The sequence below is a fragment of the Pezoporus occidentalis genome, unplaced genomic scaffold (genome assembly GCF_034315485.1).
Source record: "Pezoporus occidentalis ecotype Australia unplaced genomic scaffold, CSIRO_AGI_Poc_V1 ctg36, whole genome shotgun sequence".
NCBI lineage: Eukaryota > Metazoa > Chordata > Aves > Psittaciformes > Psittacidae > Pezoporus > Pezoporus occidentalis.
In genome coordinates, this window is record NW_026915591.1 from 4825738 (window position 1) to 4844175 (window position 18438).

General features: G+C 43.8%; 1 protein-coding gene and 1 long non-coding RNA gene across 4 annotated transcripts in view; one reads left to right on the forward strand and one right to left on the reverse strand.

The window, feature by feature from the left end:
- Window positions 1–3408: 3408 nt before the first annotated feature.
- On the reverse strand, window positions 3409–8608 carry LOC134169903 (uncharacterized). 3 transcript variants are annotated; one of them, XR_009967067.1, is made up of 3 exons: window positions 6354–7543; window positions 5273–5652; window positions 3409–4271 (listed from the first exon to the last, which is right to left on the reverse strand). It is a non-coding gene; the product is annotated as an uncharacterized LOC134169903 (long non-coding RNA). The 3 variants fall into 3 exon arrangements; XR_009967066.1 differs by lacking the exon at window positions 3409–4271 and adding an exon at window positions 8598–8608 and having other exon boundaries at window positions 5020–5652; window positions 6354–6540; XR_009967065.1 differs by lacking the exon at window positions 3409–4271 and having other exon boundaries at window positions 5020–5652; window positions 6354–7627.
- A 652-nt stretch (window positions 8609–9260) lies between these two features.
- MAP3K9 (mitogen-activated protein kinase kinase kinase 9) overlaps window positions 9261–18438 on the forward strand; it is a 57717-nt gene continuing 48539 nt past the window's right edge. Inside the window, exons 1-2 of the mRNA XM_062630858.1 lie at window positions 9261–9770; window positions 14902–15315. Of these exons, the coding sequence (XP_062486842.1) occupies window positions 9470–9770; window positions 14902–15315 (715 nt within the window). The 5' untranslated portion in view covers window positions 9261–9469. The remainder of the gene's footprint in view (window positions 9771–14901; window positions 15316–18438) is intronic.

Consider the following 18438-nt stretch of genomic DNA (forward strand, 5'->3'; position numbering starts at 1 on the left):
GCCATTGTCTTTGTGATCTTTGTCATTCTTTCTAGCACTCTCTATCCAAAATAAGGGTAGAAGTGTGCTGAGAGTTAGTCAGTCTGTGTGGGTACACACCTGGAAACTGCAATGTTCTCTGAATGGGTCAGTAGCAGGGCTGAGGAAAAAACCAGGAGCCCTAGATGTGCATGTACAGTTATATCTGCATTAAGAATTATTCAGACTTTAAGAGAAAATTAATTAACCTGCATTACTCTATGGCAGAGTTTTTAAGAAATAGAAACAAGATTATGTCCAAAAAGCATGTGCTTCTTTTTTTCTCACTCTTACAGCACCCTCAGGATTTTTAATGGCATGTGTAAGTCCCAAACAAGATTGAAAAAGGTGCACTGGAGGTTGAACAGGAAAGAACTGAAATCAGCCCCAGTTTCAGAGGATAAAAGGTGTTCTTCTGATGGGGAAGCTGGAAGAAAAGAATCTGAGAGTAGTATGAATTCTGGACCATGAGAAAGGGTCTTCCACGGAGGAACTTGGTGTTCCAAGGGGAGCCTGTGGACTACATCTTCCAACCTCCTTAAGGACCTAGATGAGGCTGGGTTCAGTGGTGTAATTTGTAATAAAATGCAGGTAAAGAGAGTTTATGCTTCTACTGAGGGCAACAATGAGACCATTTCTCATACATGCTAGGAGCTGGCTAGATACAGCTCTATTTTCAGTGCTATACCCCGGGCTGGGCTTACTGGCTGTGGGATGTAAGTGAGGTCTGGCAAACTCCCTCCTGGATGGGTGAGAACTCACCAGATGAAGTGCTCATGAGGGAGATGACTCATGCTGCCTCATTCCTTCACTATTACGCAACTTGCTTTTTTTTTCAGAGTAAGGTTTTCTTCCACATTCTTTCTGTGACTCTTTTTTTCCTCTTTCAGTCAAAGCGCCTGCCTTTGTCATGATTTCACCCTGAAACGGGCAGGGAATTCAGTAACAACCTGGCAGGGTGTCAGAGGTCCACTTTCTCAAGGGGAACAGGAAAAGGTAATAATGGTTTGAGGAACTGGAAAACAAATATGTCCTATGTAGACTACAATTGTTTCATCTATGTGAATAAAAACAATGAGCTGTGAGCCCTGAGGAAGCAGTGTGTGGCTCCAGCAGGACTCAAAATAGCCCAGGAGAGAATTTCCTCATTTTGAGCCACAGAGCAGAGGAGGAAGAGGAGGAGGAGAAGAAAGAAAAGGAGGAGGAGAAAAAGGAGGAAAAGGAGGAGAAGAAGGAGGTGGGCTGCCAGCCCCCAGTGGCACCACTGCCCCAGGTGTTCACTGAAAGCCACCTCAGGGAGGCAGGATTGTTACCATTATCAAGCCAAGGAGTTCATCTGGAGTTAACTGAGACCGATGAGACTATAAGTGCCAATTCTGGCTCCTGCTGGTGTGGTGATTTCAATTCTCCTTCATTGGTAAGAATGACCAAAAGTATGTGCAGGAAGGTTACTGTAAATGTCGTGTCATGGCTCATGTCTCTGGAGCTGGACTGAGAATCATACAATCATAGAATCACAGACTGGTTTGGTTTGGAAGGGTACCTTAAAGACCCATCTAGTTCCAGCCCCCTGCCATGGGCAGGGTCACCTTCCACTAGACCAGGTTGCTCCAAGCCCCATCCAACCTGGCCTTGAACACTGCCACGGATGGGGCAGCCACAGCTGCTCTGGGCACCCTGTGCCAGGGCCTCACCACCCCCACAGGGAAGAATTTCTTCCCAATATCCAATCTAAATCTCCCTTCTGTCAGTTTAAAGCCATTCCCCCTTGTCCTGTCACTACAAAAAAGGAGAGAGGCTGCCCAGGGCTGACACTGCAGCTCTTCAGCATGGGTGACATCCCCCTGACTTAACTATAGTGAGATCTGCTGTGTTAGAGATCCTCCTCCCCAGATTGCTCTGGAGTTTACTAATCTTTCCTTTCATTATTCATGGAAAGACGTTCTGGCACAGTACTGACAAGTTATTGATGGATACCTTCTACTAGGGTTAAATAGGCATAAATTGCTATCCTAAAATTGGGTAGAAAGGAAGCGTATTTCTTTGCTGGCAGTGAAGCAGCTAAGCTATAGTAGAAAGGATGAGACAACTGTGTGAAAATGGGGAAATGAACTTTTTGTAGCCATCAAATTAGTCTTACTGTAACATATTTTACATATGCATTAGAATAATATAGGCAAATGCATCCTAGGTTTTCATGAAGCTTATTAGAAAATGGTGGGTTCCCTTCAGTGTTTCAGTCCCACAGGGTACCTGCCTGCACTCCCAGGGAGGTGCTTGCTTATGTTATTGCTTTCTGCCCTCCTAGGTTCCCGTAGGAGCACGATGGAGTCTAACGAGAGTAAATATTGTTGTAGAGTAACGGAAAGGCTCTGCTGCATGAATTTGAGGTGGATGCTTAACAAGCATTAAAGCTGTGAATTATGTAGCTCATTCTATGAGTGCTTGTTCATCATTACCCTGTTCCCAGCTAGCTTGACACGAGTTACAGAAAAATAGATTAAAAAAATGAATCTTGAGAATGGCAAAACCTTTTCCTGTGACTCTTTTTCACTCTTTTTCACACCTGCTCTTCCTGTAAAGCCAAGTGTCTTACTTGTTTTGAATATAGGGGTCAAAGATCACTTAAAGAAATATCTGATTATTACTTATCTGTCCATAAACCTTGTAGGTAGAGTCTTGCCTGAGACCTTTTGGTATCAAAGCTGAGATTTTCAGCTTCCCACTCAGTGATATGAAATTTCAGATTCTACCAGCAGCAAATATAGACGATTTATATATGTGCAGAAAGCTTGTCATTCATACATTAATAGGTCTTATTCCTACAGGCCCTTTCAGCAGCATAATTTGGAGGGGAAATATCACACCATAAGAAAGGAGGAGGGATGTACCCTTCAGAAGTTAATTATGTTTAATGTTATCTTCTGAAAACTGCTCAGGTACCATTTAGAGTCAAAGAGGCTCACCGGTCTGTAGTCTGGGACTGATCTGTGTAGGCTCACTATGAATCATGCTTCATTCTACAAAAGCTTCAGCTTTACACTGAACTGTGCAGTGCTTTAACAGCATGCAAGACCAGAACCCAGCAATTGGGACTACCAGTGCAGGAAAGGGAAGAAAAAAAGTAAATAGATAATGCAAATTAATTCCAGAGTGTAAAGGCAGGCTCCTTGAGATGGTTGCAATAGAGTAACATGAAATGCCTCCTCAGTGGGTTGATGTCTCTGGCTGATGTCTATGGATCTGGTGCTGCCAATACCAAGAGATGGCATCGTAATAAAAAACATGGTGTGTCTCTCTGCCCACAGCTAAAAGATTGAAACAGAGTTAGGTCCATTTCCATTTAAGTACAAGGAAATCCCCTTCCATTTGCCTTATGAAATATCGAACTTAGTCACCAGGCAAGAGTAGACTCCGTGGCAAAATCAAGACAGAAAATTTTTCAGTACAGCCACACATTTTCTGAAAGAGGCTCCTCTAGCTAATTCTGCTAAGGATTTAAACTGTGATTGCAAATAGAAGGAGACAGCAGGCAAGTGTTGCCTATTCCCTTAAGACTGCATGGAAAAGAACAATTACTACTGTACTGACCTAGTTGGTCTTATTTTAAATTGAGGTTTATTATTCTGAATAGTAAGTTAATTTACTAAATACAAATTAGAGAAAAAAGACATCAGCCTGAATCAACCTCAATCAACCCAATCTCAAAAACATGGATTACTTTACTCCAAATGAAAGGCTATCTATTTTACATCCACAACTTCGTAATGACAGATTTAGCAGAGTTATGAATTAGGTATAAAGCTATGATTTGGATATGAATGCTTGTATCTAGTGGATGTTGCCTTTGCATGTTGTAGGAATAAAGTTTGCATTTTTGGTCTGAGTTCAGATGCAGGATTCTTCATTTTTGCATCATGTTTCTGAAGCTATTCAAGGGTGGCTTAAGCAACCTGGTAACTGGCCCAAAGGCTTTGACTAACTTAAAACCTAAACAAAACCCTGGACTAGCTAATACCTCATTTTCCATCTTGTTTTTGTTATTCCAGACAAAACCCCATTGCCCTCACAAACAAGGGAGACTTGGTCATTCCTCAGGCAAAAGGCTTCAAACGGGAGCTGAGGTACCTCAGGCAGTGCAGAACACTTGGAGTCAGTGCTACACCCTCTGCTGGCTGTGGCATTGAAGGGGACTGTGCTGCTGCTTCACTTCTCCCAGGAAATATGAAAAGGAATATCAAGGCTACTGGCACCTATAAAGATTCCAGAAACGCGAAAGGTTTGCTATAGCATCTTTGCTGAACCTCAGTAGGCGCATTTGCATTGCACTAATCCCAGTTCCTCTATTTAAATAAGTCAGATTTTTGTTCCACATGCTTGCAAAACTGTGGATTGAGATAATACACAGTATGCAAATATTAAGTCATTACTAAGCCAAACATAAACATTATTTCTGTTGACTGTATATTTTTAAGTGTAGGCAGAAGTCTCATTTGAAAGTCTTTCTTTGTTTCATTTTTCTTACAGGGACGCTTATATGTGTACGAATGCTTCATGTTACATGTTAAGTTATACTGTGACCTGTAATAATGGTCATGTAATCATTGCTATTTATTATCATACCAAATTCAAACTAAATTTAAAAGCCAAGTCTGTCTGTAAAATTTACTGGAAGCTCCCAGATTTTGGCCCAAATTTCCACTCTCCAGTGTTTTCAGTCTTCTTGTATTTTCCAGGTCGTCTGCTCTATGGAGAAAGAAGACATAGCCATCTGGGAGATTAGCATATATATTTTATGAAGCAGAGTAGAGCTCTGTCTTTTACTGACTCAGATGCTAAAGACCCAGATTCGCAGCCTGACTGCTAGCTAGCAAAGCACAGTTCAAAAAGCTTCTGTTGCCAGTGGCTTACCTGTCTCCCCTGCATGAAGAACAAACCTTCAATGAAGTGATATTGGTAAAATAGTACTGTTCTTAAGTGGGAAAAACCAAACAATCCAGCTTTACAGCCATGAAGAGAGGCAATTTCTAATGACAGAAGAACCCATTTGTCATAAAGTTTACATTGTTTGAGTAGAGATTACCAGTAAATGATCAAACAAATCTGTCTACTGGCATGAGATAACTCTCCAGAGTGGTGTATATGGTTATATCAGTGAATATAATCATGGAACACAGCTGAGATATATCTGAAATGTATGAAAGCCACATGAGAGCATTAGTGCTAGGTTAATTTAAGTTAGAATATAAATTACCATGGGATGTGAAAGGAGCTGCATTAAGCAGGTGTGCCAAGAAGCATCTCCTTTATCTTTTATTCTTTCTTACTGTGCTGATAGAAATGTACTTTCACTGCAGCTGTAATCGGAAGTACAGTGGTTTTCCAGTACTGCAGTGTAGTTGGACTGTGTTGGTACTTCTGGTACTTTCTCTTCTTTCTGAATATTCCTCTTCCCCCTCTAAAGAGCACAGAGACCAGGAGCCTGGAGTGCCAACATTTAAGTAGCCAGTGTAGATTTATAACTATGGATGGGCACAGTGCTAACATGTTGTTACAGAACTGCGAAGTCCAGTAAGAGAGAGGAAAGGCATCCATTGAAAAAGAGAGCACTGGTTCAGAAGGATGCATAAACATCTAGAAGAGACAGAGCAAAACTGAGATGATTGCCCTAAATTTATATGAACAATGGAACTGAATAAGCAGCATATTTTCCATTGCTTGTTAAAACAAGGCCTGGGGATAGACTGGCCTTTTTGTTTACCCTCCAATAATTTGTTGTTGGGTTTTGGGTTTTGGTTTTCGTTTTTTTTTTTTTGTTGTTGTTGTGTTTTTTTGGTTTGTTTTTTTTTTTTTAATGCAGATGCATAAATGAGCCTGAATTAAAATCCTTGTTCTAAGGGTCCCAGTTTATAGGAAGTCTGAACTTCATTCAGATTATCACCTGCATTTTGCAGAATGGACTCTCCTTTTTAAACATTTTATAACAAAATCTATATCCAAACTTTAGGAAGCAATAAGTGTGCATTCAGACACAGACTTTGAGAACTGGATCTGTTATATTTATAATCTAATTCCCATTATTCACATCTGCTGAATAATGATGGGAAAATATGCAGACTTATTAGAAAATATACAAGGAAGAAACATTCAGTGTAGCATTTAGGCTGTATGTTCACCAGAAAGGTGTGCACCACTTCAAATATCTTTATGTATCTTGCAAACACTGAAATGTTGTCTTTCACAGACCATGTGCAGACAGTCTTTAGTGTTCTGTTCTTCTGCCCTTTCCCAGTTACTGAAATACTAACTTAACATTTACTGACTCTTCTATTTACCTTGATCCTAAGAACAGCCTTCCCAATCTGGTTAAAGCTTTTCATTCAGAAACCAGTCTCCGAGATTGCTGGTAAAAGATGCCAAAAGAAGTTTGTGAGAACGGGAAAATCCTATCCTGGCTTTTCAGAGGATTTCCCAGGTGCAGGCACTGGCTGCTCTGGGCATTCTGAGCCAGTCACACCGTCTCTGTGGAAACAAACGCATCATATGTTAAAAAAAAAAAGGGAAGGAAAAAAACCCAAGCAAGACGTGTTTGAGAAGCAAAGCTGGCTGAGTACTTCAGTATCAACGCGTTCCACCAGATGGCAGGGTTCTGTCTCGGCAGGTCACTACAACAGCCAGCCCGAGCCTCTGCAGGAGTAATTTTTCTCCTATCATAGTTTTCACCATCGGCAATACAACTCTTTGCTTTAAACCTGTCAGTGCTCTACAGCATGATCAAAATAAGTGTCAAACAGATGAAAGGCACGAGGCCTCTATTTTGTTATGTCTCACTCAAATTTTTATACAACTTTAAAGGCACAGTATTTGCATATAGAGTAGTAATTCCCCATTGTGTGAAATAAGAAAATATTTTTTTTCCCCTAAATAAAATTGTACAGAAAAGTAAGTGACTGTTGCTGGAAGAGCCAGGTCTGCTGTCCCTTTCCGTGTCCTGTCCTGCTTCCTTATGTGGTGCTGGCTTCAACAACTGTGCCTACAGTCCTAACGCAAATCAGATCAAACTAAGAGCTGATAGAGAACTCGCTGCTTTAACTTGGCGGCTTAGTTTCCAGTTAGATAAATGAGCTGGAGTGACTCTACAGCCATGCAGTCATGTCTGCTGCAATCTGGAAAGCAGGTCAAGCATGTGACACGGGGCAGGAAAGTCCCTTTCAGCAGCAGAGTAATATTGGATAAGCTTACACTAATTGTGAAAACACATCCTTAAGTAACAAAAGAGTAGTGAAGAGGATGCATCCTCAGTTCTGCCCTTACTAGAGAGGGGATACGGAGATACAGGAGAAAATCTAAAGCTCATTTCTTAGGTTCAGTTAAAAGCTAGTGCTGCAGCATGCCTACGTCTTGCATGTGTCACATTGAAATGCCAGTTCCAACCTCAACTACATGTATTTTGCTCTTTATTTGGAAAATAAGAATATTAATATACCAGCTCTTTCCAGAAAAGGTATTTTTGGGTTTCTATCAGAGATAAAGGCTGTGAAGTCTGGGGGAAAAAAAAAAAAAAAGACTTACTAACAATTTCAGTTCGCTGCAGAATTCTCTCCAATACTCAGTATTAAGTTTCAGCTGAGTGGAGGTGTTTCCCCCCCATAAAAACCAGACAAGCAAATTAAAATGTTTCACAAACAACAAAAAGGATTTTGAATGACTTCTTAAACTCAGAGCACACTAGTCTTTAAATCTTCATCTCTCTTTTTAAAGCCTAAATCCTGGTGCTTCCAAAGTGCATTAGCACAGTGCTAATACAAGGATAGATAGACACAGAGCCTCACTGCACAGATCTTAAGGACTAGCAGCAGTTACTCTGTACTTAACATAAAACAAACACCAGGGAATGGAGAATTTTTTTAAAAAACTCCTTTTGCAGATAACTGGGTAACTCCATTTTTAATGTGCTAAAGAAAAACTAAGCCAAATATTTTATGTAAGTGGGAAGACATCATGTGTGGCCAGGGTACCTGGGATTCTCATTTTGACAGAGGGGAGATTTAGATGAGATCTGAGGAAGAAGTTCTTCACTGTGACGGTGGTGAGGCCCTGGCACAGGGTGCCCAGAGCAGCTGTGGCTGCCCCATCCCTGGCAGCGTTCAAGGCCAGGCTGGATGGGGCCTGGAGCAACCTGGTCTAGTGGAAGGTGACCCTGCCCATGGCAGGCGGTTGAAGCATTAAGGCCCTTTCAAACCCAAACTGTTCTGTGAATCTGTAATTCAGCATTAGTTGGCTTCATTACCATGAAGCACAAATAGAGACTTTTTAATTCCTGTTTTGTTATTGAAAAATGAATGAGGATTGTAAAAACTGGAGCTAAATAGTAAGAAAATCTCCTTTTGGTATCACTAAGTACGAGCAGGTTCTATTCACACCCACACCACCTGGTCTCCATAAGCTGTAAACACGCTGCAGCAAGTCACTTGTGCTGTCAGGAGCAAGCAGAACGCGGAACACGCTCTGGTGTGTACCCCACCGGCAGCGCCCGGCGGGCCAGCGCCGTGTTCACCGCCTGCAAACCTCACCCACACCTGCGCTTCCGACGCGGGACAACGCGCGGTAACAAAACAAAGACTTTGCCGACCCCAGCCCCCGTTCCATCCGGCTGAACCGCAGCTATGCCGGTCTCTCGGCGTGCAGCAGAACCGCGGCGATGGCCCGGGAGGGGCGGGCGCAGGGCCGCGGCAAAGCAGCGGACTGTCCCGGTAAGGCTGGGCTGGGCTGGGCCGAGCTGGGCTGGGCCGGGCTGGGGCGGGCTGGGATGGGCCGGGCCGCGCCGGGCCGGGCCGAAGAGCGCGGCGGGTCGGGGGCAATACCCTCCCCTCCCGCTGCCCACCCCCACGGAATCCCGCCCACCCTCGACCCTCTCCCGTGTCATGCCCCTTTCCTCAGCCAATGAGAAGCGGCGCGGAAGGGGGAGCTTGGGGCGGTGACTGACACGAGTCCAATGGGAAGCGCAAGCTGACCGAGCGGTGACCAATGGGGGACGACACCGGTGAGTGCGAGACTGAGAGGCGAGCTGCTGGGCGGGACGGGGGCGCGGCCGAGAGCACTCAATCAGGTGAGGGCGGTGTTGACGGGCGGTAGCGGAGGCCAATGGCGACGAGGAGGCGGAGCCCTGCCCTTCCCTCCCGCCGCCGAAGCTGCCAGAGAGTCAGGTGGCTCCGGGATGCGCGGCCGCGGCGGCAGGCGGAGGCGGCGAGGGGGGAGGCCCGGCGGCGGCTCGGCGGCACGCGCTGCCTGCCCTCGCCTCTTCCCGCGCCGGGCTGAGGCGGCCCCGCACCGGGCGCTGACCACCCCCCCAGGCGCTGGGCCGCATGAACAATAGGCGGCGGTACCGGCTCCGCCGCCCCCCGCACTGCCCGGCAGCCGCGGGCGCCTCCCCCTATGGAGCAGCCTCGCCATGGAGCCCCTCACAGAGCTCAGCCAGGAGGGCGCGGGCGGCGGGGAGCCGCCGGGCGACGGGCCGCTCTGGACCGCCGTCTTCGAGTACGAGGCGTGCGGCGAGGACGAGCTGAGCCTGCGGCCGGGGGACGTGGTGCAGGTGCTGTCCAGGGACTCGCACGTGTCCGGTGACGAGGGCTGGTGGACGGGCAAGATCGACCAGCGCGTCGGCATCTTCCCCAGCAACTACGTGAGCAGCGGCGTGCAGGGGGGCGGCCCGGAGCTGCGGGCCCGATACCCGCCGCCCCCCGCTATACAGCGTAAGGCGGCCTGCGCCCGGGGCGGGGGGGCTCGGCGTGGCCCCTCGCCGTTTCCCGGTGGGAAGGAGAGGGGAGGAGACCAGGTCCCGGCACTCCGGGAGACCCGGGGGGGCGGGACCGGGCCGGGTCGGCGGGAGCCGGACCTGATGGGATGGGGTGGGAGGAGAGCCCCGACCCTCCTGAGCTCCTTGACGGCAGCCGGGACCGCCGCTAATGGGGGGGGAGGAGCAGCCCGGTGGGGAGCGGCCGCGGCGAGGCGATGGGGTAGGGTACAGCGGGCACCGCGGTGGGCCTTGCCGTGGGAGCGGAGGGGGGATGCGGCGGCTCGGCCCTTCCCACTCTGGTGGTCCGGTCCTTTCCCTTTCCCACCCGCAGCCGCATTTCTGCTGCTCCAGTGCCCTTCTGCCTTCAGGGCCGGCTTTCCTTTCTGACCCTCGCTCAGGCGTTAGCGTTTCGCTGGCGCCGGGAGCAGTTTCCCATTGTTAAGTGCTGTGTTTGCAGGGACAGAGAAATCTTCACCAAGTGGAAGAAGCTTGGCGGCTGAGCAGTGTGGGGGGGGGTGGGGGGGTGGTGGTGTCACCGGGGGCTCTGCTGACACCCCGTTAGGAATAATATTCTCAAAAAGAGGTTGCTGTGTAAGTAGGAAGCCACTGCTTTATGCAGTGTTGTTTCACTGCTAATGCTTGTTCAGTATCTTCCTCTCTCCTAACCAAAAGCTCATTATTTCTGACTTAAAAATTCCTTACTTGGCTTGTGTTACCAGGTTCCTCCCTAGTCCTTTGCTATCTTAGTAGTTCTTTATAAATACTGTGAATGGGTTTTATCCAAGTTTGGATATCTGGGCCTACCTGAGGGTTGCTTGGTTAAGTTGTGATACTGAAGGCACAAAGGGATCGGTTTGTTTCTGTGAACTTCGGTGCAGTTTTGAAGCCTTTGTTGGAGACAGAGAATAGGGACGTTTCATCTCTACATTTGTTTTAGCCACTATGGACAATTGTGGAAAGAGAAACAGTGTGGAATGACTGTTTCTAGATCCTGTTTATCTCTATTGACAATTCAGGCAAGAGTAAAGCCTATTTTGGAGGGGCAGAGAAAAATCTTCAGACTAGTAGGCTTTTCTAGAAAGGAAAAGGAGTAAAAAGATGCTTTATCCTATCTAGGACATATCTCCAAGGAATACAACTAATAGCTTTTGTCTTACTCTGTGTTCTGATTGAAAACATTTAGGTAAAACCTCAGCGGTTTATAGTATTGGCCTTTGGATTGTGCAGGGGCTAGGCTGGGCAGTGGTGGTGCTTGCATTCATGCTGTACTAGCATAGGTAAATTATTCCTCCCCCCATGCACTGTGAATGCTCATTAGGTTTTGCCTTTGAGATAGTTAGGAGAACCATTTCTACAGAAATTCCTGAAGCCTCAGCTCCCCTCCTGTTTTGGCTGTTAGGTGCAGGCTTTGGATTCTCCTGCCTTACTGCACTTGCTATGGTTCGGTAGTTCAGGAACAGTTGTCAAGTTGCATTTTCCCATTTTATTCTTATCTTACCCTTTTAGTGGCACAGCAGGACGAGGCTACTTCTGTTAACTCATCAACCATATGTTCATGACGGTAGAATTTATTGCTCCTCAGTAAGTTTTTAGTATGCCAAAGTAGTTGCTTTTAAGAAACAATGCAATTTGGACAGGGGATAAAGCTGGTTGGATTGAAGTTTGATGTTAAAAAACCCTTTGCAAGGAATGATACCTACTCTTAGAGCTGGTGATGTTAGTTTGATAGTTGTTGGATTAACAAGCTTATTGTCTGTTATCTTACTGGGCTCTGAAGAACTGAAGTTTTGCAGGAGTTAAGCAAGGTGTCATTCCAGATTTGCACTGTGGCACAGGAGCTAATTTTAATTGCTTTCCTAAAGTTTATTTCATGTCTGCTGAAGGCTTTGGAGTGTAAGTCCTAGAGATTCTGTTCCCACTGAGAGCTGTAGTACTATAACTAATAATTGCATGCTGTCTTCCAGCCATTCACGTAGCGTGCTTGAATCTTAACCTCAGTGAGGGTACCGTGGATGATCAAAGTAGCCTCTTAAGGCTGTCAGTGGTGGGCCAGCTTGAATGACCCTCATCTGTGCTGTGGGCTCTTGCATGCTACAGATTGAATTAAATAGCTTAATTGTATGGTATAATAAATGCAGATTAAACAGCACCTACTTTGCACTTGCCAAGATGGCCACTGGCTCATGGTTTACAGGCTCTGTAATTCCTTGTCAGTCCTCAGAGGAATGATAGCACTTCCGTTCTTAAATTCTAAAGCAAAACATGCATATTAAACATTCCATTTCCCTTACAGTCCAGTAAGGCAGGTCTTCCAAATTAAAAAGGAGTTTAGAAAAGCGGTTAGGCTGTTTAGAAGGGTGGAGAAAAACAAGTATGTTATGCACTGATGTAGCTCTATAACTAGGAAGCTGAAAGAAAAAAAAAAACCCACAACCAAACCTGAAAAAAAACAATTCAGCACAGAGAGCCCTAAAAACCTTCTCCAAAAATGAAATAAAACTCTTGTAAGGATGAGGGGTTGTTTTCTGATTAAGCTACCCCTGAGGGTAAGCTGGCTGGTCTGCCTTAAAGAAACATGCATTTTCAAATTAAAGCTAAGGTCATAATTGCAGATAAAAGAAAACTTTCTTTGCAAAACTTGCAGTGTAACACGTTAAACTCCATCTGGAAGCAGTTTCACCTTCCAGATTTGCTCTAGTTAATTTGTGCACCCGGCAGGTGTGCTGTCCACACTTGCTGAAGTGGAGCAAAGGGGTCACAGCAGACAGAAAGAGTTTTGCTTGCTAGGTCTTAGGTTTTCCTTTGCGGGCCCCGGTGCAGGCAGGGTCCCGGTGCAGGCAGGGCCGCGCGCTGCGCTCTGCTCCGGAGCTGTCCGTTCAGCACCGCCGCGCCGGTGCCCCGCTGAGCCAGCGGGAAGTGCTTGCTCTACGTGTCTTCAGTGCCTCCTGAATCCATGAGATACATCAAGGCACTGCGTGTGAATACCACCCGAGTGTTGTGTGTCGGGAGTTCAGGGAATGGCCTGTCTGTCAGGCATAGTGGCTCATATGCTTGTTCATTTGCTGTCTTTTAATTGTCCTCGTCCCCAGGAGCAAGTTAGCATTCTACCGGTGCTGAAATTCTGATTGAAGGTGTAGGACTCAGTATCTGATTTCTTTAGCTCTTTTGTCTGTGAGAAATACCAGAGCAGCTCCTTTTGTGTATTCTCAGTGGCAGAGTAGTCTCATTTGTGGAGTTAGTGTCATTATGGTCTTGTTCTGTAATTTCAGTGTTTCCAGTCAGAATCTTCTGCTTCATCTTTTCTAGTAATCTATAGTTTATGAGCATTTGAACACCAAGGCTGCTGCTATAGGGGTGCAACCTTCTTTGTTGTGTAAATCTTTGAAGTTCAGACCATTACCCAAAAGATGTACTCACAGGAACAGACAAATTCTTCTTGTGTTCTGGTCTGGAAAGGGCCCTTTCTCCTTTTGAAGACTTTCCTGGTCAGCATTCTGTCTAGCTTCCCATTAATCTGGTGTTCATGGAACACTAGGAAAAAGAGCACAGGCATCCTTATTACACTAGCTAAGGTAGTGTGTGTATTGGCTGTACTGCATGGGAAGGTTGATGATATAATCCCCAGATGTAGTCAACTTCTAGCTCATAGGTTTGACTGACCTATGAAAGTAAGACAGGCTTTTACAAATCATGTTCAGGGAAGATAGAACTCAGTCATAAAACCCCAGAAGTCTGCAGCTGTTTGTATCAACTCCATACAGTTTTGTGACAGTGTCTTGTACTTTTACATAGGCATTTAAATAGAGTAAGGGAAATATTTTATTTAAGTGGAATCTGACCTGCTCCCTTGCCTTGTATGACTGTGTAATTTCTTTTGAAAACAGTCGAGAGTTCTGTGTATACAATCGATAACTAGAAAACCCAGTAATATAATGCAGTACTCTGTATTAATACCTACATCAAGTAAGTCCATTACAGACTTAATTTCCTTTCTGCTAGACAAAGTAGAGGAACAGATGTCAGATTTGGCATTTCAAATGCAGGAAAGTATTAAAAGTCTTGGTGAATTTCTGCTTAAATCCTGGCATTATGGTATTTTTTTGTCAGAGAGAATAGCATCAATGGTGTCTCACCAGTGGCCTACCACTACTGTAAATGTCAGTATGTGGATTTCCCATTCTATATTTGTCAGTATTGAATAGGTTCTTTTGGCCATCTGTGAGCATAAACTGTGTACAGTTGTGCAGGGTTCATTTCCTCACCACTTGTGCTCCAGATGAAATTTATATGCTGAATTAAGGCATCTGCATATGTATATTTTTACTACACAACACCACAGAGCCATCAGTTACTGTGACAGCCTGTAAAGTATAGCTGTGAGTGCATGGGAATGGAAAATTACGATTCTGTTATTTCATATAGTTTCTGTAATGCAAACGTAGTGGGCATTAATCAAAACAAGGTTTTTCTTCCTGAGTATGCAGAGCTAGCAATATGTGGTCTGATCCATCTGTTTGTCACACTAGTGTCAGTAATGCCAGAATTGGTTAATGAATCTGCTATGCTTGTAGAAGTGTAGAAGAATGAGCGTGATTTCGGAAGGACTGAAAGATTGTTAGTGGCAGCTGAATAAGAGACATTCAAATAAGGGACAAATGCAGGAGCAGATGCTTTTTGTGTTAAATTTTAGCTGTGTTGCATTAAGCACTGTATAGTGAAGTCAGTGGGTGTTCTTACTTTTCTGGAATCTTGTAATGTCACTGAGGGGCTGTCAGTGTTAGAAGGGATTAAGCGTGGTAAGAGGAGGCTATTTTATTGTGTCATTTGCCAACATTAGGTCAAATTCATCACCATTCACAGTGAGTACTTCATACAGGTTTTATAATACTGCAAGATCTGTTTACCATATTGTTTGTCAATGTAAGATTGTCAGAAGGGACTACTGCTTTCACTTGTATTGTTTTGGAGTGAAAATTGGCCCTTCCCGCAAGGGTGAGGCTGGGCAACAGGGACCTTCAGCTGAGCCAAGGTTCAGACTGCATAGTTGCTAAATGTTTACTTTTTTTTTTTTTTTCCTCTTTCCCTAGTCCTGGAGATCGACTTCTCAGAGCTTGTTCTGGAGGAAATCATTGGCATAGGGGGCTTCGGAAAAGTGTATCGAGCTGTATGGATAGGAGATGAGGTTGCTGTCAAGGCAGCTCGCTATGATCCTGATGAGGACATCAGCCAGACCATTGAGAATGTCCGCCAAGAGGCCAAGCTCTTTGCAATGTTAAAGCATCCCAACATCATTGCCCTGAGGGGTGTGTGTTTGAAGGAACCTAATCTTTGTTTAATAATGGAGTTTGCCCGTGGTGGATCACTAAATAGAGTGTTATCTGGTAAAAGGATACCTCCTGACATACTAGTGAACTGGGCAGTACAGATTGCAAGGGGAATGAACTACCTGCATGAGGAAGCAATTGTTCCCATAATTCACCGTGACCTGAAGTCCAGCAACAGTAAGTGCTACACAGTGAGCAGCCAGGCTGCTGGGATACGGTTTTGGAAAGAAATTGTACAAAGAACGAGGGCAGTAATGTTAACTTGGTGATCCTTTCTTGTGAACCACTGTATCCTCTAATTCAATGCCAGAGGGGTTTATTTTTTCTACATATGGTGTTACAGGCCATTGGAAATGTGTAAATGCTTTCACTTTGTAGAAGTAACTTAAATGATTGGATGGAAGACCAGCTGGAAATGTGACATACTTCTCTAGTAGTTCATATATATATATATACACAGTGTCTCAGTTTTATTGCATTTCAGCAGTCTCCTGTATGTTGAAATGTCTTGTTGCACTTAAAATGTTTACTCTCCCTCCACTTTTTGGAAGGATAAATGCTCCTTTGGAAAGATGAATGCTTTCATTTTAGTTGGTAGATTTTGCTGTATAGATAAGATGCAAGCCTATTTTCCATGTGGGAGATTAAACCCATCCCTTCTGAATTGGATCTTTCTTTATCCCTCATAGAGCTGGTGTTGACAGAAACATTAACTCAGGTAAATGAAATGTCCTTGCACACCGAGGACTTCAGCTGTTGTTTGTGCTGCTTTACATGGGATGAAGCTGACCCGTTAAGAGCATGGGGACTGCACTTTGGTAGTTACTATTCTGGAAATTATGGCAAATATCCATAATTACGACTATTCTGTAGTACTAATAGCATTATTGTCTGCCACTTGGGTATTGTTTTTGTAGTGTGTCTGTTTTCCTAAAGTTAAAATTGCCTTGAAGTTAAACACATGCACCGAACATTATTGATGAGTGTGGGAGCAAACTGCTGCAGTTGTTTGAAGATCATCATCTCCTTTCCTGATACCTGCGCACAGCTGTTTAGCCTTTCTCTCTGCTTGTCTGTGGCTTATTGGTGAGAGCAAACCTGTACCTGCATATTGGCTGCAATGGTTTAGATAGGTATGTTAGTATAATTTTAATTTATGGCTTGAGTTAATAAAGATGCTAGGAACTGGGTGGCTTGGATGCAGGCACATATTCTCTTTTGCTTAGAGGGCAGTAACATCTAGCAAAGAGGTCTGACAGATGGGAATTTTAATATCTTAAATAGATTCACTAGAACTAGCATTAACCATTACAATCATGTAAATTTCCAGGCCTTGCAGAATCCTTCTATGTTTTTTTTGTCCTCAAATCTTGGGGCAGTGAACATAGTTTGTTATGAAGGAAAAAAAGTAACTATTATAACTCTTTTATTAGTGAGTTTGAAATTAGGAACTAGGAGAGCTTTCAAATTACTTTCTATGGTGTTATTATTACACTATTAAAGTTTCCTTTTTTTCAGAATAAGGCAATCTTAATGTCTATAAAATATTTACTAATATCTAAATAGTTCCCTTACAGATGGCAGTATATACAGGCATATGGATAAATGCTGTAAAATGAAGGATTGATTGGCTTGGTTAATGGATGACTGGCTGTATCTGTGAATAGTAATAAATTATTCCCTCCAAGTGTTGCACCTTTTCTCCTTACTTAAGAAAATATTTACTTGCTTATTTTGCTGACAGGCTCTTAAGACATTATTGTTTAATGTTGTCTGAACATTTTTTGAGGTTTACAATGAAAGTTATTTTTAAAATAAAAAGCTGCTAGCTCTCAGTATTTCACTGTTTTATTTACACTAGATACTGCTTGTTGTAAGAGGGAAACGTCAACCAGAGAACCAGCCCAACTAGAGGGGCACCAGTGCACAGTGCCACTAACCAGACACAGATATGGATGCTAGAAAACATCTGTACTGTCAGCAGCAAGAGTAAATGTCTCTTGTCATGGTGAATCAGCAGTATGTAATTGTTCTGCACTGTAAATTGTCAGTGAGAAGTTGAAGGTATTGTTAAATATGTTAGTAGAATTTTTCTCATTTGGGAGGGAGGAAATAAAGGGAGAGGAAGAATGCATGGGAATGCCTGTGGAAGGATTCAAAGACATCCTGTTTGGAGGAGAGAAGTAGAGAATTTATGTGGTGGTCTTGACCAAAGATACCATCAGATCTAGTACAGAAATGATGGTTATAGGAAAATTCTAGTCCAACTAAGTCTGCAGCAAGCAATATTATATTTGGGAAACTAAATAAAGGTAGGAGCTGGTAGTGGAGGGAAGGACTTCAGGTATTTTAAGGAAAATGCGTTGGTTTGTAACCCTCTTTTGAAATAAGATGAATTAGTAGCCTCAGATATGGGCTTGACATATTACAACAGCTGTTTAGTTTGGCAATACAGAATTCTTCATTCTGTGCTGTCTGGTGGAAGAGATATTTTAAAAAATGTGTACTATTTTAAACATTCGAAAATACATGTTATTTTCTGGGTGTATCTGTAAAGCAAGTATCATTAATACTAGATTATGACAAGGGTAAGAGCTTTGGAGGGGGCAAGGGGGTGAGGGGAACTGATGGTCTTTTTTGTTTGGTTGGATTTATTGTCCCCAAATGCATGTATTAGCCATAGATGCAGATAGACTTAACTTGTTATGATAAACAACTTTGGACTGCCCAAGTCATGTCTTTCCTGAGTACTCTGTCACTGCATTGCTTCAATCCCTTATATGTAGTAAGCATCTTGGAAATTTCTCTCCTCTGTTTTCTATGAAAAGGTTTTTACTAGTTTTGTGAAGGTGAGTGGGCTAAGTGTGCACTTGCATTGTGATTTATATATGGCTTTATTTGCATTTTCAGTGTTTTTCTGATTTACTTAGTCTTCTCAATATCTGTGGATAACTGAGATCAGGTTTTGTTGTTAGCTTTGTGTCTGTAGTTATGAGTCTTTAGCATTTACTTTTGTTACCCACTGACCAACAGATAGATTGTAACGTGTCTCTGGAGAAGGACCAGCTTCTGCTTGCAAGAACTTAGGAAAGATTCGTGCAGACTCATTTCTTTCATGTACTAAACATCTAGAAGTACTGTAGAGCTGTCATTGCAGCATCAGCTGTATTGATCTTCTGATTGGTACTACCTACATTTAGTAACAGATAGCGATTCTCATGCATCTCATTTTGCCTTCAACACCAGCTGGGACCTGCACTATTCATCTGAAGCTGCGGGATGAGTTGTTTGGGAGGCAGA